This window comes from Dipodomys merriami, unplaced genomic scaffold, assembly GCF_024711535.1.
Source record: "Dipodomys merriami isolate MVZ:Mamm:240054 unplaced genomic scaffold, mDipMer1.0.p SCAF_158, whole genome shotgun sequence".
Taxonomy (NCBI): Eukaryota; Metazoa; Chordata; class Mammalia; order Rodentia; family Heteromyidae; genus Dipodomys; species Dipodomys merriami.
This window is the reverse complement of record NW_027202915.1, coordinates 811,671-834,239: the sequence shown is the minus strand read 5'-3', so window position 1 is coordinate 834,239 and position 22,569 is coordinate 811,671. Positions and strand designations below refer to the sequence as shown.

General features: G+C 59.2%; 1 protein-coding gene across 2 annotated transcripts in view; it reads right to left on the bottom strand.

Moving 5' to 3' along the window:
* Positions 1 to 22,569, bottom strand: part of Kif26b (kinesin family member 26B) — a 285,786-nt gene that overhangs the window by 5,722 nt on the left and 257,495 nt on the right. For both annotated transcript variants that reach the window (XM_070023180.1, XM_070023181.1), the window contains 4 exons: positions 11,798 to 11,960; positions 7,418 to 10,766; positions 2,021 to 2,223; positions 1,517 to 1,667 (listed from right to left, as the gene is read on the bottom strand). In XM_070023180.1, the coding sequence (XP_069879281.1) occupies positions 1,517 to 1,667; positions 2,021 to 2,223; positions 7,418 to 10,766; positions 11,798 to 11,960 (3,866 nt within the window). The remainder of the gene's footprint in view (positions 1 to 1,516; positions 1,668 to 2,020; positions 2,224 to 7,417; positions 10,767 to 11,797; positions 11,961 to 22,569) is intronic.

Below are 22,569 nucleotides of genomic sequence, written 5' to 3'. Positions count from 1 at the left end.
AGCACCCGTTCCTTAAGAGCAAGGTGATACCATCTCCAGCCTGCCCGGCCCGTCAGCCCTGCTTCAGCGACAAGAATCAAACAAGGAGCAGAGGGGGCAAACTGTCCCATGCTATGGAGCCTCGGGGCTGCAGCGGGAGCGGATTCCCTGCGGCGCGGGTGCGGGTGGGGTCCGGCTTTGCAGCCGGCCGAGGCCGAGGCCAGGACAGCGGGGCATGGTGGGGTGGGGGGCCTGAGCACCCATCCGGTGGGTACAAAACAGAACCCAGTGTGCGCAGGCGCATGGGCAGCCTTGCTCACAGCAACCGGAAAGACAAATGGACGCCAGCGGTCTGTCGGCGCCGGCACTGTCTGGGTTTTCTGTCTGTGCCCCTTCCGCACAGCCTCCCAGAGAACCTCCGGGCTGCGGACGGCACGAAGGCCAGAGCAGGTGGCTGCTTCTGAAGCATCTGGGGACCCAGATGCCCCGAGATTCCCATCCTAGAGAAAGCTGGGGCTGTGGAGGCTGAAGGGCACGTCCAGGTCTGCCTCGGGCACGCACCGCCCCAGAGAGCGGGAGCGCGCGGGGCGCAGGGCAGTCACTGCCGCGGAGAGGAGACGCGCACAGCGGAGTCTCCACGGCAGACTCTGGCTAATGGCACCCCGAATGGAACGAGTCCAAAGGGGACCTGTCCGGGCACGGCCAGCTGACGCTAAGGAGGCACCCCTGGCGGCCACACCCGGCCACGAACTGGGAGATCATCCTACACAAGGCCTACGGACCGCGAGTCCTCCTCCCGAGCCTGCCGCGGAGGAGGCCCCCGACCAACACAGCTGACCACTGACCAGCCCACGGCTGCCTGAGGAGGAGGCCTGCCAGAAATCAGGACTCCTGAGTTAAGCATCTTACCCGAGATCACACAGCAGCGTGCAGGCAAGCACAGAGGCATGGAGCTGGGGGCTTAGCCACGAGGGCTGAATCCCATGCGGCAGGATGGGCCACGCGCCGGTCACAGTCCCAAGAACCCACTGAGGTCGAGGGAGCTGGGAGAACTCACGGACATGAAGAAGGGCGGGATGGGCGGGGTGGGGGACCCAGTGGAGAAGCCCCTTGGGGGATGGGTGGGGCAGGCAGGGTGGGGGGTGGTGACAGTTGAATCTGCCTCTCACACGAGGAGAAATGTGATCATTGCCTGACCAGGCCGCCGCGGCTGTGTATGACACGGAAGCCATGCTGGACTGCTGCGTGGCTCCCAGACACCGCAACCTGCCGAGATCCAGGTCAGATCTCGAGTGTGGCCCTCGAGGGACAAGCGTGTAGCCTGGGAGCAGGTGGACCACAGGCCCACAGCTCGGGAGGAGCAGCATGACTCGAGGCCGCCCATCTCTATGTGGTCCACCCGCCCTGGAGAGCCCGGAGGACCGTCGTCACCGCCAGACACCGAGACCTGGCACACACACCGTCCATCCATGTGGACGGCCGCTAGAGCCCGGGGTCCTGGGGCACGGTCCGTCAGCCACACAGTGGGGTCCCTTACATTCACGGAGCCACTTGCTGGGGTCCAGCATCAGGTACTGTTTGGTCGTCTCCAGCTCCTTCATCAGCCACTCATACTTGGCTCGGACCTCGGCAATCCTCTGCTGCCGGTGTTCCAGGATTTTCAGCTTTGCGTTGAAGCACATGAGTTCCTGGGCACAGAGCGGTCGGAGAGTGAGGACGGAAGCCCTGGCTGCCGCGTCTGGGCCGGAGGCTGGCTGCGGACTCGGGGGTGAGCAGGTGCCCGTACCCTGCAGGGCCTCCACCCTTCCTGCCCCATTCCTGCCCCCAGGCAGACACTGGCCCCAGGGAGGCGCCTGCAGGCCTGCCTCCACTCCAGAGCTGACCTCCGAACTCAGCAAGAGCCGGTGGATGCGGGGGCTTTTTAGGAGGAGGGCCGAGCCCCTCCAGAGCCACACTGCAACTGGCTCTGTGGCGTCCGTGGACGCTCCCTGGGGAGCCCGGGCTTGCAGGCCTGGCCCCTGGGGACAGGTCACCGCCTCACCTGGCTGGAGCTGGCCCGCCGGCGCTGCAGGCGCTCCACGTCGTCGATCTCGTAGACTTTAATCTCGAAGGGCTCCGCCAGCCCCCCTGGCGTGCCCCGCAGAGGGCCGTCCACCCAGCGCAGCCCCGCGCCAGCCGTGGGCTTCCTGGCCGGGGACGAGGCATCGAGGGACAGCGCTGGAATCAGCCTCCGCCTCTGCGAACCTGAGGCACAGGAGACACAAGAGACCATTTCAGTATTTACAGCCTCTGTGATCATCAGGATGCCATCCGGACCGGCACCCGATGTCCAGCCCAGCACCAGTGGACCCGACTGGCACCCGCACACTGGACCAGCACCCGTGGACCGGACCAGCACCCATGGGCCATACTGGCACCCGACATCCAGCCCGGCACCCGCGGACTGGACCGGCACCCGCAGACTGGACCAGCACCCGTGGACCGGACCAGCACCTGTGGACTGGACTGGCACCTGACGTCCAGCTCAGTACCCGCTCTCTGGCCCACTCCACAGCAGACCCGCTTCATAAACACGCTGCCCTCCATGGCTTCCACTGGCTGGCCTGACCCAGGGTGACTGAGTAAAGTCACCCTCTCTCCTCGCCCTCGGTCACCTCCCAGTGCCACCTGTGACCAGCCCTGCCACCGCTTCCATGGCGGGCCACGTGCACAGTCAGCAGGGATCTGTGGCACAAGGCAGTACCGGCGCTTCCATTGGGAAAGGGTCCGCGCTGGGTGCTGTGGTTGTAGGATTTCCCGAGACTGTGCTTGAGCAACAACAGCACCACTGTGCCTGTGTGCCCCCATATCTCATTTAATTCTCACAGAAGAGGAAGCTAAGGTACAAAAAGAATAAAGAGTTCAAACTGTCGCACACAAAGGGCGTTGCTAGCAGATCCTGAATGTCCACTCAAGGCCACGAGCTGAAGGACCGGTCTCTGGTCCGCCACACTGCTGAGGTGGAAGGAAGTTACATCACTGCGGCGGGGGTGGGGGGGTGAACCCAGCTCCCCGCCTCCCTCTTTGCCACACGGTCAGGAGCGCTGCTCTGCTGCCCCTGCTGTGGCCGTCGGCCTCTCCAGACCCGCCAGCCCTGGGCTGGAGCCCATCAGCGCGCAGGGGAGGCCTGTCTCCCGAGAAGCCGCTGTCCTCGAGTCCTCTGTCACAGGCACGCTCCGTGTGAGGGGACATCTTCTAGAACTGGAGAAAGCATCTGCTCAGAGCTACACTTCTGACAGCATTCACGTCCAGAAGATACACATAATCCACTTACACACAGGCAGGAGAGCAGACTCGCAGAAGAGCATATGCACCATCAACAAAAACGCCCGGTGCCCTTGGTGGCACCAAACCAACACCACACCGAGCGCCCATCTCACTCCCATCCGGGGGCCATCAGAGGGCAGCAGGAGGGGTCTCCCCACTTTCCCGCCAGCCTCCTGCCCGTCCCCGCCCTAGCTCAGCAGCCGGTGGCCTGATAGCACTTCTAGAAAGACAGAAACTGTTCTTCTCCAACTCAGATCTGCCAAGGAAGGCTGAATGACCTCAGGAAGAAAGAGCCAGAACTGCTCGGCTCAGAGTGAGAGGCCAGGCCCTTTCCGCTGCAGAGAGGACCGTGGAAAGTTGCCTGGACCTCACCGTAGCTGCAGGAGGCTGTGACGGGAGGTGAGGGGCAGTCAGTGGCTGTTTCCGTGGTGCAGGGTGAGCTGCATGCTCAGCTCCCTTAACCTCACATTAAAACTCAGGATTTCACAGCCCAGACCTTTACCTCATGCAAACACTCTCTCCCCATCTCCCCGCTCTTATACACACACACACACACACACAAGCACACACACACATGAGTGCACACACAGTTTCTAATCAAGTGCAGGCCCTGATCTATGAGAATAAGAAATAACAACTGCAGGCGAGGCGAGTATCTGCTTCTGGCATCCAAGGCCTCACAATCATGAACTAGGAAGAGCTTCCTCAGACCCAGTGTTCCACCAGACAAAAGTGGGGGGCTGGGGAGGCTGCCTTACTTTGTGGTCTGCCCTGCTGACACCCGGAGGAGAGGCCTGGTGTTGGGCCTGACCTGCTGGACATCTCGGAACCTGGCACCAGTGCTGTGGCTCAGGTGGCATGTCAGGAACTAGGCCCTGGCACGGAGGCCTCACCCACTCCCTGGGGGAAATGCGTCCGTCCCTACCCAAACTCTGGCCCAGGCCGTGCTCACGGGGCAGAGATCAGGAACACCGGTGTGGGAGGAGCAGGGACTCAGGGAGGATGGAGGCTGGGGCTCAGTGGGAGTGGCTTCTGTGGCTTCCTGACCTACAGAAAGCCAGACCACCTCTCTGGGGGGATGAGCCATGGGGGGTGACTCCCGGCTACCTCGTCCCCAGAGACAGCCTGGGCAGTGTGGGACTCTCGGCCCTGATCTCTTAGGGTGTCGGTGTCCTCACGCCCCGACTCTGTCCTCAAAGCAGTGCCCTCATTCTGAATAGAAACACTGAACATCCGGCATGGGGCAGCAGGCAGCTCAGCCACCTCGGGTTTTAACTAAGCCATGGCCTCTGTTCCTTAGATTCCCAGAACAAAACCAGGACACACCCCACCAATGCGGGCAGCGGCTCAGCTCTGGAAGGCAGAGACTACTCACGGGCACTGGCGTGCCCCCGTGACCTGAACCCGCTCCAGGCAGCCAATCACCGCCCTGCGCCCCGCAGGCAGCCAATCACCGCCCTGCGCCCGCCGGGGAGCTCGCGGGCTCCCCAGCCTCACCTCAGCACGGCTGCTCGGGACGCACTCAGCTCTGCGCAGCCACGGGGCTCGGCCTGCCCCTGCTCCCCAAGGGGGTGTTTTACACATTTTGGGCCCCCCATACTTTCTTCATCCCCTTTACTTCACTAGAGCAGTCAAGTCAATCGGTGGAAGTCTTAGAGTAAAGCGCGTGGAAGGACGGGGCCGCTTGGTAGGTTCGTGGGCTCCGTGAGGGTACCTGGAGGTGCCGACACTGCATGACCACAGCCACGGCCACACGTCACCCGCAGCTTGGAGCCAGCACGGGAGCGCACTGAAGAGGTCTTCCAGCCAACTCCCGGGAAGGCCCGGAGCTCCCGCACAGACACTGGCCTGGGCAGACGCTCCTGCGGTCTCTGGTGATGACACCAGCACACCACTACCCCGCTGGCCCACCTCACCTGCCCGGCGCCAAGGCCTGGGCAGGGGGAGGGGCCGGCCCCCCAGCCCAGTGCGGCTGAGGTGAGATGCAGGGAGCCGCACAAGGCTGGGGACAGACAGACTGACAGCCACAAGGGGCCAAGCTGTTGCTTAGCACCAAACATCTTCACCGCTGTGTCTGTGGCCTGGAATGGGGTGGACAGCTGTCCACTGCCACGTCTGTGACCCGGGGTGGGGTGGATGGGGCTGTCCACTGCCACGTCTGTGACCCGGGGTGGGGTGGACAGCTGTCCACTGCCACGTCTGTGACCCAGGGTGGGGTGGGCGGCTGTCCACTGCCACGTCTGTGACCTGGGGTGGATGGGGCTGTCCACTGCCACGTCTGTGACCTGGGGCGGGGTGGATGGGGCTGTCCACTGCCATGTCTGTGACCTGGGGTGGGGTGGGCGGCTGTCCACTGCCACGTCTGTGACCTGGGGTGGATGGGGCTGTCCACTGCCATGTCTGTGACCTGGGGCGGGGTGGGCGGCTGTCCACTGCCACGTCTGTGACCTGGGGCGGGGTGGGCGGCTGTCCACTGCCACGTCTGTGACCTGGGGCGGGGTGGGCGGCTGTCCACTGCCACGTCTGTGACCTGGGGTGGATGGGGCTGTCCACTGCCACGTCTGTGACCTGGGGTGGGGTGGATGGGGCTGTCCACTGCCACGTCTGTGACCTGGGGTGGGGTGGGCGGCTGTCCACTGCCACGTCTGTGACCTGGGGCGGGGTGGATGGGGCTGTCCACTGCCACGTCTGTGACCTGGGGTGGGGTGGGCGGCTGTCCACTGCCACGTCTGTGACCTGGGGTGGGGTGGATGGGGCTGTCCACTGCCACATCTGTGACCTGGGGCGGGATGGGCGGCTGTCCACTGCCACGTCTGTGACCTGGGGTGGGGTGGATGGGGCTGTCCACTGCCACGTCTGTGACCTGGGGTGGATGGGGCTGTCCACTGCCACGTCTGTGACCTGGGGTGGGGTGGATGGGGCTGTCCACTGCCACGTCTGTGACCTGGGGTGGGGTGGATGGGGCTGTCCACTGCCACGTCTGTGACCTGGGGTGGGGTGGATGGGGCTGTCCACTGTCACGTCTGTGACCGGGGATGGGGGTGCCCACGTCAGGACTCCTGCAGTGGCAAAGTCCCTCAAGGTGGCATGGTGGTGTCCCCACCGCTGCTGGACCATCAAAAAGGGAAGGCTCACTCCTGAGCACCCTTGCCCTTTAACCCCAAACAGGGAGGGCAGTGCACACAATGGCACAGGACAGACCAGATTGCAGCAGCCCATCCCTCCCGGCTGCTGGCCACCACTGCAGGTGGGCTCAGGGTAACATTTTGTTTCATAAGCATTTAATAAAGCAGAATAAGCCGGGACAATTTGTTTGGAAGCCAGTTCAGAAGCAATGGCCTGGAGGGCTCCTTGTCCTCTGCGCCTGTCTCTTTGGTGCTCCCTTCCTCCTCTTCCTCCCCCTGCTTCCCCTCCTCCTCTTCCTCCCCCTGCTTCCCCTCCTCCTCTTCCTCCCCTCCTCCCTTCTCCTTCTCTTCCCCCTCCTCCTCCTTCCCCTCCTCCTCCTCTTCCTCTTCTTCCTCCTTCCTTCCCCCACATCCCACAGAGGCTCCGGTGGCCTCGGGGTCCTTTTCTCCCTGTCCATCCTATCTTTCTGCCTCGCGTCACGCTGGACCCAAGGAAGAAGTCAGTGATTTCTAGGTGAGCTGTGCGGAGCATGCACCTGGGACAGCTTCCTGTGGCTTCGGGGCACTGTGGCGGGGAAGGCCCCCGTGGGCCCCGTGTCTCCACCAGCCTGGGGTGGGGACGGAGGACGCGCCTGTCCCGTCCACACTCCGGAGACAGTGCTCCGTCCTGCACTGCCGGCCTGGCTGCCAGAAACTCGGGGCCACTGGCCACACACTGGGGTCTCTGCAGCCACCGGGGCGTGTGCTCTGGGGAGGCCCATTAACAGAGAGCACACCCAACGTGTGTGCACAGCGGGCGGGCACACACGGGGCAGAGCCAGGTCCTGTGTCCACACAGCTCCTGGTTTGCCAGCTGCCCTCTCGGCGTGCCAGCACCGGTCTCCTCCGCCATGCCTACCAGCAGGGGGTGGGCCAGCCCTGGCCCCTCACCCCCAGCACTGGCGTGGCGTCCACCGGGTGATGGCGCCCAGCTCCGCGCCCCTCCTCCTCCCCTCCGCGCAGCCTACCTGAGTTGGCCCTCTTCTTCGGGGTCTTGAGGCTCCGGCACCGGCTGCCCAGCGAGCTGCTGTTGTCGCTGGTGGAGTCGGGGGCGGAGGAGGCGCTGCCCGTGGCCTCGCTGTCCCGCATCACGCTCTCGTAGCCGCTGCTGCCGCCGCTGTGGTAGAAGAGCGCGGTGCGGCCCATGGCGGGCGGCAGCTCCCCGCTCAGCACGCTGCTGTTGTCGCTGCCGTGGCCGCTGCTGCAGCGCTGCGGCCTCCGTGGCGGGGTCACCTTGCTGTAGGGGGAGGGCAGCGGGTGCCCGGTGGCCGGCCTGTCCTCCCCGGGCGCCCCGCGTCCCTCGTCGGGCCCCGCCCGCGTCTGTGCGCCCCGCAGGCCCGCGCCGCCCTGCAGCAGCTCCGAGATGCGCCCGTTGACGGCGCGCAGGGGCAGCTTGGCCGCCAGCCCCGAGCCCCGGCTCCGGCTCAGTGACTGCGTGGACCAGGACGTGGGCTTCCCGCCGGCCGGCGTGTGGGTGCTCTGGCCCACGGACTGCGGCAGGGACTTGGTGGAGAAGCTGAGCGTCTTAGTGGTGGAGGTGGACAGGCCGCGTGCTTTGGGGCTGGCCAGCAGGAGCTTGCTCACGGCCGAGATCTTGGACGGGCCGGCCTTGGGCGAGGCCCCGGCCGAGGGGGCCGCCGCGCAGCTGGGGGGCGAGGCCCCCGGGCCGCGGCCCGGACCACGAGCCGCCCGGGGCATGGTGCTGTCTTTGCTTGCGTGCATCCTGCTGCTCATGGAGGACAGGCTCTCGGCCCTCTCCAGCGACAGGCATTCGTAGTGGCTCACTGTCGCCCTGCCCAGAGAGTTGGTCCTGCCGGCCAGCTGCTCCAGCTTGGCGCTGAAGAGCTTGCTGCTGCTGCTGCCGCCGCCGCCCGCATCCTTGGTCTTGCCGCTGGCTTCGTCCAGGAAGCTGGCCAGGAAGGCGGCGACGGGCTGACTCGGGGGGCTCCCGCCGGTGGCGGCGCTGTGCTGTGGGCTGGCCCGGTTCTTCTGGTCCAAGCTGGACTTGCGGACGGGAGGCAGGGGGGGCGTGCCTTTGGGGCGAGCCAGGACGCAGTGCTTTGGAGAGGCGCCCTTCCGCTCCAGGGTTGCCCTGGAGGGCTGGGCGCCAGGGCCCGGGCCGCTGGGATCCACCACAACTGGGTACGGGGCTCCGTCCAGCCCCTCGTGCCGGCTGACCTTCTGGAAGGCCCGGGGAAGGCTGCTGGATCTCAGGTTTCTGTTGCCGTGCACGGGGCTCTGCGCCCCCACGCCGGGCAGGGTCATCTCACAGCCATCCACAACTCTCCTGAAGCTCTCTGTCCCTGGGGAGACGGACACCTCCCCGCGGTCCCCCGGACCCGGCTCCTCATCCCGCTCTCGCTCGGCCCTGGTCTGGGGCCCCGCGGGGTCCGCGGTGTCCTCGCCCCGGGACCCCTCTCCACCGGGAGAGCCGCCATTCTCTTCTTGTACCTCTTCTTCTCGTTTGAGCCAGGGGTCCTCGAATGTCATCTCTGCCTTGTTCTCCGGGGCCCGGGCTGCTCTGGCGGCGGTGGAGGCGCCCGGCTCCTGCAGGCCCCGGGGGCCCCCGATGGTGCGCGGGTGGGAGGTGACGCTGGTTTTCACGGGGACGCAGGCCTCGCAGCCCAGGCCGGCCGCACTGGAGAGGGTGAGCACGGCCTGGCCCAGCATGGAGATGGCGCAGCCCCGGAGGGGGGGCGTCCCCACGAAGGTGTTCTCCCCGCCGTGGGACAGGATCAGCAGGCCGTCGGGCCCCACCCCGGGCTTGTCCCTGCACACCACGGCGGTGTTCTGGGCGCCGCGGACCAGCTCAGAGGCGGGGGGCTCGGCCAGGGCCTCCCCGTGGCCGAAGCACGTCTGGGCGATGAGGCCGTGGCAGGACGGCTCTCCGTCGCCGCCCGCGCTCACCGCGCTGAGCCAGGAGCTGATGGAGGAGCGCCGGCTGCCCACCTCACGCCCCTTGTCCTCGGGGCCCAGCTTCGGGAGGGGCCGGAACCGGGCCCCGCTCACCTCCGAGGCGGAGCCGGGCGCCACACTGGAGTAGCACTCGAGGTCCTCGCTGACGCTGCCGATGATGCTGACGGGCCGGGAGCCCGAGGCCAGGGCCTGCACGGAGCAGTCGCTGCTGAAGCTGATGATGCTGGCGGGCCGGCCGCCCCGCAGGGCCCCGCCCAGGGTCAGCTCCTCCACCAGGGTGAACACCAGCTCATCCTCCCCGTTCAGCTCCAGCGGCTGCTGCACCGTCACCGTGGCGCTCAGCCTCTCGGGGCTGGTGTCTGGGGCGGGCCCCGCCCGACCCGCGTCCTCCGCTGCCGGGCCCTCCGGGACCCCCTCCCTCCCGGCAGACACAGATCTCTTCAAAACCTGGGGGCTCATGCCAACCGGTGGGGTGCGCACCTCGGGCTGCTGTGCGCACTCGCCGGAGGCCGGGCCGGCGTCCTTGCCCGGGGTGGAGGAGGGCAGGACCCCCTTCTGGGTATACACCTTGCACCTCTGCGAGGGGGAGCTGGGGGGCTTGTACTCAGGGGTCTTGGACAGGCTGGCGACGCCCAGCCGTGGGGAGCCCGCGGGCCTGGGCTTGCCCTCGCCGAAGCCGCAAGAGTTGAGGCTCTCGCGGCTGCTCTGGAGGCTGGGGCTGTGCTGGCTGCCGCCGCCCGGGATGCTGCGGGGAGAGGCCGGGCTGGGGCTGCCACTGCGCCCGGAGGCCGGCACGGGCGAGAGGGCTCTCTGCGTCCTGGAGTCCCGGGGCTCCGCGCCTTCCTGGCCGGTTGGCCGGCGGCTGCCACCATCTGGCCCATTGTCGTCCTCCTTCTCCTCCTCCTCTTCCTCCTCGTCAGACTCGGGGAGCAGGGTGGCGGCCCTGCCGGGCTGCGCCGCCCCAGGCTGCACCGGCCGCTCCTCGAAGGGAAACGCACTGGGCTCCTCACTGCCGTCAATGCAGCCCAGCCGCTCCTGCAGCTCCGCGAACGTGTTGCATTTCAAGCAGTCCCTTTCCGCCTTGCTGGCCGCCGCCTGCCCCCCCTCAGGCCGGCTGTCGCCCCGAGGCTTCTGCAGGGCGGGCACGATGGGCACAAAGTCCGGGGGGCCCTCGTCATCCGTGAGTTCCTTGTCCGAAAGGGCCGTGCCATTAGGCCCGATGTAGATGACCGTGTCACAGGACTGCTCACTGCTGGACGAGTAGTCGGGGTCACTGGACAGGGGGGCGAGCGGGAAGTCGGGGTCCGCGGTGGCTCTGGTGTGGAAGGGTCTCAGCTGGGTGGGCCTGCGCATTCTGCCTTCCTCACAGGAGCTTTCTCCCCCCGAGGAGCTCGACGTGTACTGTGGGTGAGAGCAGAGTTAATGCGGTGGCTCTTCTTGACAGCGCTCCCGCAGGGCCGGCGCCCCCGCCTGTCATCCTAGCTACTCAGGAGGCTGAGATCTGAGGCTTGCAGGTTGAAGCGCACTAGGTGGGAAAGTCCGTGAGCCTCTTTTCTTTTTTTAGGTCCAAGACTAGGGCTTGGTACCTGCTGTTTTCACTCACTGGCTAGCACTCTAGCACCTGAGCCTTGTCTCCAGACCTCTTCATGAGACTCTTATCTCCCACATAACCACCAGAAAGCCAAAAGTGGAACTGTGGCTCAAGTGGTAGAGCACCAACTTTGAATGAAAGAGCTAAGGGACAGCACCCAGGCCCTGAGTTTAAGCTCTAGGACCAGCATGCTTACATGCACATGCATACACAGATGCGTGCACGCACACGCGCACGTGTGCGCACGCACACACACACACACACACACACACACACACACACACACACAAAAACAGGTCCCTGGGGAGCCCTGCACCACTGGGCAAGCAGACACGGCCGGCTCCACACAGCCGTGGAAGTCAGCTGGTGGCTGGCCTCTGCACCGCTCGGGTGGAGCCGCTGTCCCATATCATGACTGCTGAGCACGGGACACCCCCCCGAAAGGCCCACAGGAAATCAAACTGCTAGTCCAGGCAGGCCTGGCCTCTAGGGGCTGTCTCCCTGTCACAGAGCACTGGCTGTGAAGCTGTTTGGGGGGGCGGCAGGGAGCAGAACATTAAAAGAAGGGGAGAATCCTCCCCCACCACTCTGAGCCTGAGCGGCCACAGCTGCCATGATTCTCCCAAATGCTCCTCCTGGGCCAGGCCTGGCCTGCCGAGTTTCTCAGCACGTAGGAGTGACGGGGTGGCGGGAGGAGGCCGGCACGCACAGAGCTAGCCCTGGGAAAGGAGAGTTGTGCAGAAGCTCTGCTCCAGAGCTGGCGCACACTCGGCCGCAGGCCCAGGGCTCCTGAGGCTCTGCCTGAGCCATTCCCTTCCCCTCTACACCCATGGCCGCGTACCTTTGTCTTCTTCTTCTTCATCCTCAAGACCCTCGACGCGATCTGGATGGTGGACAGGGTCTCGGCGTAGTTGCTGGCCGCCGCGGAGATGTGTGCAATCATGGTGGTGCGGCAGTTCACATTCCCCAGGGACTCGCGCAGCAGCATGGTGAGCTTGCTCTCCCTGCCGGACAAAGGGAATTCCGCTGCGTGAGGGCTGCCCGTGTGTGCGTGCTGGCGGGGCGGGGCGGGGCAGGGGGCGATCGGCGGGGTCGGGGGGCACACGAATCGGCTCCATGGGCAGCATGGGGCTGTGTGCACTCAGCAGCTGAGCAAGTGCTTCTCAGTGCAGAGGCGGGGTTCACGCGCCCACCCCCCCCCGGCCCCGCACTGGGTGTGCCACATGTCTGGGTGTGCACAGGACACTCCAGATTGAGGCCTCGGGATAGAGGAGACGTCCCCTCGCAGGGGTCTGTGGGAGCAGGGTCTGCACACGACCACTCCTGCCACACACGGCACGGCCGCTGCGACCTGTGTGTGACGTGTGCAACCGCGTGACTGTCCCTGTCCCTGAACGGTCACATCTGCACCTCGCACAATACGCAAATCTATTCACACTCCTAATAAATGGGGACACACAGATGCCAGCCCAATACTGCTCTGAAACAGAAGGCGAGCTTTCTAGAAAGATCTCTGGAGCTGGCGGTGGCTGTGGAGGTCTACGTCCAGGGCTGCAGTTGGAGCTGTGGGCTCTTCAAGGAGGGGCCTGCCGGAGCAGCCCAGCCTTTCTGCTGGGCATTGTCCCATCCCCGCGGGGTCCCCAGCCCCAGGGCTGCGGTCCCGTTCCCTGTCATGCTGGCGTGTGCCTGCAAGGCGTTTGCGATGCTGGACGGGGTCATCCTCATGTCCATGTCCCCCACCGAACCCCCTGGGGAGGCCCCGTGCAAGACGATGCGCCGTTTCCGCGGACCCGCAGGCAGCCTCGGGGAGGGAGGCTGAGGGTCCTCCTCCTCTGGGACCCGTTAAGGTGCCTTTGCGGAAGCTGGGCTGATGTCCCAGCACTGGCAAATGCTCCAATATACCAGGGCAAAACCTCAGCAAATCATCAGAGATAAAAGCGGTGGAGGGCGTGGGGCTGGCTCCAAGTCCTTCTTGTAGTGTCTGCCAGGGCAGCACTCGGCTGGGGGTGGGGGGGTGAGCGGGGCCTGGCGAGACTCCACCCAGGCGGTGAGGGCATCGAGGAGCCCTGGGCCTTGTCTCCAGGACGGGAGGGGGAGGTGCTTTCCATCTGGGTCATGCACACTCCCGTCTGGCCATCGCAGATCCCAGGAACTGTCAGGGAGGAGCGCCAGCTTCTCCGGGTCCCATGAATCACTGGGCAGTTCTGCCAGCAGATCCATGTGTCACCTTGCTCTGAGTCTCTGTTGAAGCTACCTGGGTTAGTATCTGGTCTTCTAACAGATGAAGGCGCTTTGGGGGTTTAAGAGCTCCATGGCACAAGTGCACACTCCTTTGGCTGTCGGGCTCTGGTGTGTCTTTCCTCAGATGGCTTCTTTTGGTGTTGTGGCTGTGGCCTGCGTGCCCGCCCACGTGGTGCCCTCCCGCATGGCCTCACATCAGACCAGCAGCCTCCACTCCCTGCCTCTGCAGGTGTCAGATCCAGGTACAGATCCTGGAACACAGAGTGCGTGGGCGCAGGGCACACGCACGTACAGGCTTGTTCAAGGAGGACCGATACGATGATGACGCGTGCTCCTTCCCAGTGGCTTCCTGTGCAATGACCTTCTGTGGACAGTCAAGGTCAGGACCAGGCTCCTCCCCCCCCATCTCTGGTCCTAACCAATAGCCTTCCCTCCTCGGTGAGGATGTTGACATGGTTTGAGGAGCAGGAAGCGCCCCAGTCACCAACATGGGCCTGGAGTGATTTTCCCAACGGACCACACACAGGCCCACTCTGGTCTGACCCACTTGTTATACACTCAGCTGGCAGTCCGGAAGGACTTGCCCTGTCCCATAGAGAACGTAGATGGAGCTCGCACGGCGGCTTCAGCCTGGCGCTGGGCTGGCGCTGTGTGAGGTGGCCGGACGGAGCGGTCTCCCTGGACTCCTGGGACGGCCGTGGACCTCAGCGCCGCCCGAAGCCACATGCGCCCCCTTCTGGTGAAACTATGAAATGATGTAATATGGGCAGAAGCAATTTCTTCCAGTACATTTAGACCTGTCACCAGCCTGAAGATGTCTTCCTATAAATGTTTCTACAAATACCCAATGGATAAACTCTCCGTCAAAGGAAGTGTTTCCCTCCCCGCGTGCCTAACTACACCTGCTATGGGGTCATCTTTCCTGTTCTCCAAAGCAGATGCCTCCACCACGGGCTGGAAAGCACTCCTCAGATGGGCTTGCAGGCGTTCCTGCATCCTGACAAGACTCGCCCAGCCTCCCAGAGCACCCTACAGACAAGTCATGGCCTGCTTGGGCCTCACAGCTCGGTCTCCAGGGCAGCTCCCAGAAGGCTCATACCAAGGGTGCCATCAACTTCACTTGGAGAAAACAGACCATAATGGCGGCCACAGAAGGACCATTAGTCCCACTGATGTGCCAACCAGTGTACAACAACAAAACAAACCCACAGGAGTTGAAGCTAATGGTAAACTGTAATTATTAACAACAAAGCTTGCAAATGGGAGAGCGTGGAAATCTGGACATCAGGAGCTCCAAATGCATGAAAGATTAACGCGTGAAGTTCTGTAATTTTGCTCTAGGGAGTGACAGAAAAAGACATTTTGTAAACTTAACCCATGCTATTCGTCCTGACTTGAAAAACTTATTCTACTGAACTTGGCCTGGGCTGTGGAGCATGTAAATTTGTAATTATTTTCAACCACACTGTGATACTCAACCAACAGGGATGGAAACCGCAGTTACCAAAACGAGCAGATCAATGCCACCTGTGAACACACGAACACACACACACACACACACACACACACACACACACACACACACACACACACACACACACACACACACACAATCATAATCTGAGGTCAGCCCAGGCTCTTGCACCTTTCCCCCTCCCTAAAAAGAAAAGAAAGGTAGCAGAGCAATGTCTCAAAGACCGAGCCATGCATGGTGGCACTCCTCCCAGCGATGTGGACGCAGAGACAGGAAAATGGATGGCACAGGACTATCTAAGAAATAATACCCCTGGCACGTTATTTGCATGATTCAGCTTCTGATCACCACGACAACACGTGTGAGATAATCGGCTTAGAGGGAGGGGAGGTTTTAGTTCAACAGAGGTCTCAGTCCCTGGCTACTTCATGAGTTGCCTTCGGCCTCAGTAAGGCGGCACATGGTGGCGGGCGGGTGGAGGAACAAGGTGACTCAACTCACGGTGGCCAGGAAGTAGAGAGGAGGAAGAGGCTGGGGTTCTGACGTCGCCCCCCCCAGGCCACATGCAGTGACCTAACTTGCCCCCAAAGCCCCAACCGGAGGGCTTCTGCAGCCAGGGACACAGCCTGTGGCCCAGCCCTGTGGGGCACGCTTGGGATGCAAACCACACCAGCACTAGACCAGGTCGAATACCTACTCTGCTTATTCATTTTAATGTTCAGATAAACAGCAGGGAAGTCTTAACTTTTTCATTTGATTTGCAGACATTTTCCTGTTTGCAAGAAAATGTTTTATGTTTGAAAGTAAAATTTGAATACAATAATTTTTATAGGTTCACCAACACAAGTGGATTTTCTCAATCTACTTGTCTTTCAAAGCATTAAATAATGTTAAATATCCTTTTTCATTCTCAAGAGTTTTGACACGTAACATAAATTATACAATCCCTCTTGTAATTTAGAAGAAGGAAGAGATGTGTAACAGTAAAAGAAAAATGGCAACGGAACAATATGATAGGCTATGTACTTAGAAAGACCTTCTTGCCATGAACAATTAAACATTGTGGGTATAATACTTGTTAAACAACATTAAATGTATTGTTGAACTTGTAGAAAATTAAGGGATTCTTAGGCAAAAAAAAAAAAAAAGCAAGTAAAGTTGGGAATTCAAAGAAGACAATAGGAAAATTTGCTTTCACACTAAAACATCTGCCAAACCAGGGGATCTTAGCTTAGCATTTGTAGGGCCTAAGAAGCCCCTGGAAGCAGAAGACAGCCCAAAATACACGGAGATTTTATTACATCAACTTCTCTCCAACATCTTGCATATTGAAGCCATGTCTGGAAAAACAGCACTGAACAGGGGTAAGAAACTGTCCTAAGAATTTGGAGCCTCCATCTGAATTACATGCAGGTTTGCAGTCTTCATTCTCAATGTCTGGGTGGTCTGAAATGCTTCAAGCTGAGAATACAATTTAGACTATCCTTAACTTGCACCTAGGAGAGGTAAATACGCCGCTCTGTGAAGGAAGCCATCTGTATCCAGGGTCTCACAAACAAAAGCCAGAGCAAGAGAGTGGCCCCAGACAAAAATAAACACACAAAGAAACTAGGCACCACAAGAAGGAGGAGGCAGGAACCCCAGATGGCAGAATGGGATGTGCAGACTGCAAACAAACAGTTTATTACCATACATAAGGAAATTAAGACATTTAGAGCATCAAATAACAACAACAAAATGCTTACGAATGACCAGTTTCTAATTCTGGCCCTGTTTAAAAAACAGAAATTGTAATTACTCTGTGAACCTAAACACCGGAAAAACTGAACAAAACGTAAGAAAAGAAAAGGGTTTTGGCCAGGCGCTGGTGGCTCACGCCTGTAATCCTAGCTATTCAGGAGGCTGAGATCTGAGAATCGCGGTTCAAAGCCAGCCCGGGCAGGAGAGACCGTGAGACTCCTATCTCCAATAAACCACTAGAAAACCGGAAGTGGCGCTGTAGCTCAAGTGGTAGAGTGCTCGCCTTGAGCTGAAGAGCTGAGGGACAGCGCCCAGGCCCAGAGTTCAGGCCCCACAACCGCCAAAAAAAAAAAAAAAAGAAAGAAAGAAAAGGGTTTTGTATCCCAGGTAAGGAGCAGCAGAAGGAAATACCCCTGAGAGAGACACAAGTCAGTTCTGTAAGTGTTGACAGCTTCCAGTCCTCCAAGCGGAGATGTCACCCACAGAATCCAGTCATCTCACTGAGATGTGGGGTCAAAGGTCAAGTCAACTAGAATTCAGCGGCACCCTGCCAGGCGCCCAGAGCCACAAGTCCTGCCATTTCCTCCACCTCCTCGAGATTCTACCCCTTCCCAACAGTGCTTCCTAGACCAGGCCTGGGATCCCTGGCCACTGGGGAACATTTGACTCCTAAATTTTTAGAGCAAAGAAAGAGCCATGGAATAAACCCTTAAAGAGGTTCTTAGAGTCAAACGAGGCACGAGCGGGAAGTTATACAGAGTTAACAGACTAATGTAACTTTCCATCTTCAACGAGTAGAGGAAAGACACTGGATTGTTTCATTAGATCCATCAGTGTTTAGATAAAATTCACCAGCTGGTTTAAAAAAATCTCAGAAATTCATCAAGAAAAGAGAAAAGGCATTTGGTGGTCTCCTTCTATAAAAGGAAAACCACAGTCACGAGAAATTAATAACCTACAGGCAAGCACATCACAATTAGGGAGGAGTTACAGGGCAGAAGGGCCAAGGGGAGATTATGATGATGATTCCTTTGAAGTAACAATCAGAAACAGATGGAACGACAGAAGAGACTTTTTAGGGACAGACACGCCCTTAGGTGCTCAGATGCAGCTGAGCAGCCCAGCTGAGGCTTCCAGAGACCCAGAGCAGCAGGAGGCCCAGGGGTTCCCTCTGTTACCTAGTGGTCAGGATGGCTGTGCAGGCCACGCCCACAATTACAGTGTGGGAGGCAAACAAGTGGAACTGGTATAGGGAGGAGGCGCTGAAGGCCAGTACAGGGTTGCAGCGCGACTGACTGAACCGAGTAGAGAGAGGCCGTGGTGCTCAGTAGTCTCTACACCGAGATTCTATGATCAGGAAGCCGGTGTGTGCTCCAGCCGCGGCTCTATCCTGAGTTGAATAAGGAAGCCGTTTTGGATTATTTAGGGCTGGAGAAGGAGGTGACATTAGCTTTGCTGGGGTTTTTGTTGTTGTTGTTTTGTGGTTTTATGATACTGGGGTCTCAGCTCAGGGCCTTGTGTTTGCCAGGCAAGTACTCTACCTTGTAAATCATCCCGCCACTGTGGCCTGTGTTTTGCTTTTGCTTTTTTATAATAGGGTGTTGCATTTATACCCAAGCCAGCCTAGACGGTGATTTTGGACACATCCCCCGTGGCTGGGATGACAGGCGTGTAACACCCTGCCCAACTTTCATTGGCTGAGATGAGATCTTGTGAACCTTTGGCCCAGGCTGGCCTCGAACTGTGATCCTTCTGACTCCACCTCCTGAGTAGCTAGGATTGCAGGAGTGAGCCACCTTGCCCAGAACAGATTCGTATCTTACAGGGGGCATTACGCCAGCTGCCGGCTGCATGTGACACAGATGACACCAAAGCCTCCACCTTGAGGGCTAAGAATACTGAGACGGCAGCGGGACGTGGCCTGCACCTTTGTGGAGGAAACTCCAGCACCCGTCCTTCCTGTCAGGTGGGCGTGCCACTGCAGCACGGCCTCGTGGGAGAAGCCAGCCATGCTGAGGGGACACATTCATGTCAGGGCACGTACTTTGGAACTGTGCACTTATAAAATATAAAAATACAAAAGTCGATCTCATGGTCCATCTAGAAGAAGTGGCAGTGAGGACCAAACTACACAGCGACCAAGTAGTAGGTACCCTAAAAGACGAAAGTCCCTCAGAGTCTACAGCCCTCCACTCAGGCACAGACTTAGGATAGCCATCTCCACTCATGATAACCTCTCCACCCAGACACAGACTCACGATAACGGCTCCACAAAGCCACAGACACAGACTCGTGATAACATCTACACACCTACACACACTCTCTCTCTCTCTCTCTCTCTCTCTCTCTCTCTTTCTCTCTCCATAACCTCACAGACACAGACTCCAGCTAACACTTCCACACAGACACAGACTCGTGATAACATCTACACACACACACACACACACACACACACACACACACACACACACACTCGATAGCATCACAGACACAGACTCGTGATAACATCTACATACACACACACACACACACACACACTCGATAGCATCACAGACACAGACTCGAGCTAACACCTCCACACAGACACAGACTCGTGATAACATCTCCACACAGACAGACTTGATAACATCACTGACACAGACTAGTGCTAAAGTCTCCACACCGACACAGACAGCTTAACACACGGACACAGACTCCTGATAACCATCTCCACATACAGTCTCAAGATAGCCTCTCCCACATGGACTCATGATACATCTCAAAATAGACTCAGGCTCCAGATAACCATCTTTACCTCTTTAGTACTCTCTTTATTACATCAAAATGAAAACCAGCACTATTTATTTTAGTTAAAGAGTACCTGGGTAGTACATTAAACAATTTGGTACTTAACTGCTCCATGAATGTAACAATTCAAAACAGTTCAATTACACACAGGATGAATTATCACCCCATTTGCATGGACAAAAAAAATCTATTAATGCTCAATTGAGCCTGAGCCAGTTTCAAAACAGGTGAGAATTTATGGTTGAATGCTCTGATTGAAGCTCAATTAATATTCAAGACACCTTTTTTAAGAAAATGAATGAGGCCCCAGCATTTGTCTGCCCCAACCTTTGCGAAGCCTGAATTGAAGCTCCCTCGCATAACCACGGAGCCCTCGGGGCGCCCAGGGCATGCGGCTGTCGGTGAGACGGCGGGCGTGGAGCGGCCCACCACCCTTCTCCTTCAGCTGTTTCCTTTCAAGTAGCCACGGGACTTGGGGTGTGATGATTAGTGATCACTCATGACAGTGATCGCGACGGTGCCCGGAGACCCTCCGTCAGTGTGGCGTGCGCAGAGCCACTGTGAACGGCTGGGTGCCTAAAGGTGGGACTTGGGGACTTGGGGGAGCAGTCAGGGGAGAGAAGCAGCGGATGAGAGGCTGCAGAGGCCTCTGCACAGGACGCAGGAGGCAGGAGGCAGGACGCCTCGCCCACCTTTCCTTCCCTGGAGTGGGCAGTGGGCCGGCGTGTGGATGGCCAGGTTCTGTGTGCTGCATTCCCAGACGGCTTGCCTGCTACAGGGGCCTAATGAATGTTTCTGAATCTATGAGCAATGGAAAAGAATAAACTGGTACAAGCTCTTGTGTCTGCTCCCCATTTTCCCAGGTATTTCCTGCAAGTTCGGTAGATTCCATCAGACTCCTGAGATGAGTCCTTCCAAAGCCTCAGCCAGCCAGGCACGGTGGCTCACACCTGAAATCCTAGCTACTCGGGAGGCTGAGGATCCCAGCTCCAAAACCAGCCTGGACTGACAAATCTGAGAGACTCTTACTTCCAACGAAGCAGAATAAAAAACTGGAAGTAGAACCGTGTCTCAAGGAGTAGGGAGTTAGCCTTGCATGGTAAAAGCTAGGGGAGAGCTTGAAGCGGCCCTGACCGCGTGCGGACTCCCGGCTATCACGCAGCGCCGAGGCCCATGAATGAAGGGACTTCGATTTTAGGAACAAGTGGCATCTAAAGTGAAGGGTGAAATTGAGATTATAGTCAGCCTTGAACATCTCACTGAAGAAAGGCCATAACCTACTAGGTCCAACCCAGACACGTTTCTATTTAACCTGAGCACTAGGAGACACGCCGTGCTTGCAAGGCAAGGCTGTATTCTATGAAAAATCTCCATCATGTCCCAGATGCAATACAGACACATCTGGGGGCTCGGCAGCACCCCGACCTTCAGCTCATGCATAGGCCCCAAGGGTGAGGCTGAGCCTCTCCATGGGGACTGCTCCTGTGTGCTGAGCATGCATGCGCGGGAGGCGGCCTCCACGTGCCAGGCACAGACTCTCAACGAGCAAACGCAGGCGGGTCCACCTTCATAAAGCGAAGCTGGAACGGACTCGGCACTTACAAGTCAAAGACTGATTCAAAGGACACAGCACTGCCAGACCCATCCACATTGTGCAGTTTGGGGATGGGTTTTGGGGGACACTTCTTAGAGGGGCTCACAGAGATCAGACGGATGGGACGGACGGTATTTCTGGGCTGATCAGTCTGGGGTGAGTCTGTCACATGGAGAGGCAGCTTGGATCTGAGGGGGCGGAGGGGTGTCTGCAGGGGAGGTGCGGGCCCCACCAGCCTGGTCACTTCCGTGTGACTTCTGAGTGGCAGGCACGAGGGGGTCTCACAGCCAGAGACAGCACACGGGGCAAGGCAGGTCCCGCCGCAGGGCTGTGGGACGACCGGACCCTGCCCCGGCCTCCTCCTCCGGCCCGGCACCATGTCCGGCCCTGGGAAGTGGCCTGGCTCTGGGGGGAGAGACGTCCCTTTCCCGTTTCTCCCGCAGCCCACGTGCCCCACACCACGTGAGCCCAGCACAATCCCACTCTGCGACGGCTGACATTGCCGGGACGTGGTTGCTGCGTGAATGCCGAAGCTGGACCCTCCTCAGCCTGCTCAGCTGTCTTCTTGCTATCTCTTTACTCACAGGAGGAAAAGGGTCTGACCACTAGGGCAGGGGAGGGGGGGCAGTGGAGCTGGTGAGGCCCAACTCTGTCTGTCTGTCTCCATGCTCTCTCCTTCCTGGAAGAGCGTGGCCATCTGGGGAAGGGATGTCTCTGTGGCCTGTTTCTGCTCTTGAGTTCTGGGGTCTTCGTTTGTGGAGGAGCAGCAGGAGAACCCTGCTGAGAGGGGATTGAGGAGGAGGGGCTGGAATTCCCAGGCATGCTCTGGTATTTATTTGACAGTTGGCTTAGACTCCAGCGGGAAGACAACCGATTCGTAACCTCAGCCATTGGCCCCACACAAAGATAAACCTCCAAAGCCAAAAGCCAAATGGAGAAGACCGATTCCTTTCCAGTCCTCAGACCATCACATCTTGTTATCCAACAGGGACTAGCGTGTGGACGGAGGCAAAGAGAGGCCTACTGGCCTGGCGGCCTGAGGGTCTGACTGGGGGCCTAATATTCAGCTCCCAGCCCGGGTGAAGAACACTGTGGGAACCAGGAGGACGACGCTGTGGGGCCTCCACGCGCCCCGCCTCAGCCCAGCGCTGCGGCCCTGCATGCCCACACCTGCCACGCCGCACCGCGCTGATGACTGCACACAGGGCCCTGGAGTTCATTGCTGCCTGCACTGTTAGGAAAACAACAGCCATCTCTGGAAACGTCCATAATTAACTAGGAAAATGCCACTGTCCAGGAAAGCAAGTGGCCAAGAGGGAGGTAAAAGAAGAGGGTGCTAAAGATCTCAAAAAGAGGGGCTCTCTGGGTCCCTGGGATGTTCTGGGCTCGCTGTCTGCATCTCGGTGGGTCAAATGTATAAAATGAGTGGTTTTTTTTTAAAGTGGCAACACTAAGAATTTTCATGGCTGTAGTTGCCTGGCAACTGGAGATTGTAGTTATTTTATTTCTAAACAGGGATTGCTATAAACTGGTATCTGGAGTTCGTGCAAATAGTTCTCAGTTGATGTTCTCCCTATAAATTGGGAGGAGATAATCCAGCTTTAACGCACATTTAAAGGAGGCTAAGTGGGCATCTGTGTGTGTCATACGCACAGATTCTTACACAGAGCACCTTCTCATTTCATGCTATCTTAAGTCAATCTGGAGAGCTAATATTCCTTTGCATTTTTCTGTGAGTATCTATTTAATTTCATGGTACGTGTCATTTCCATTCAGG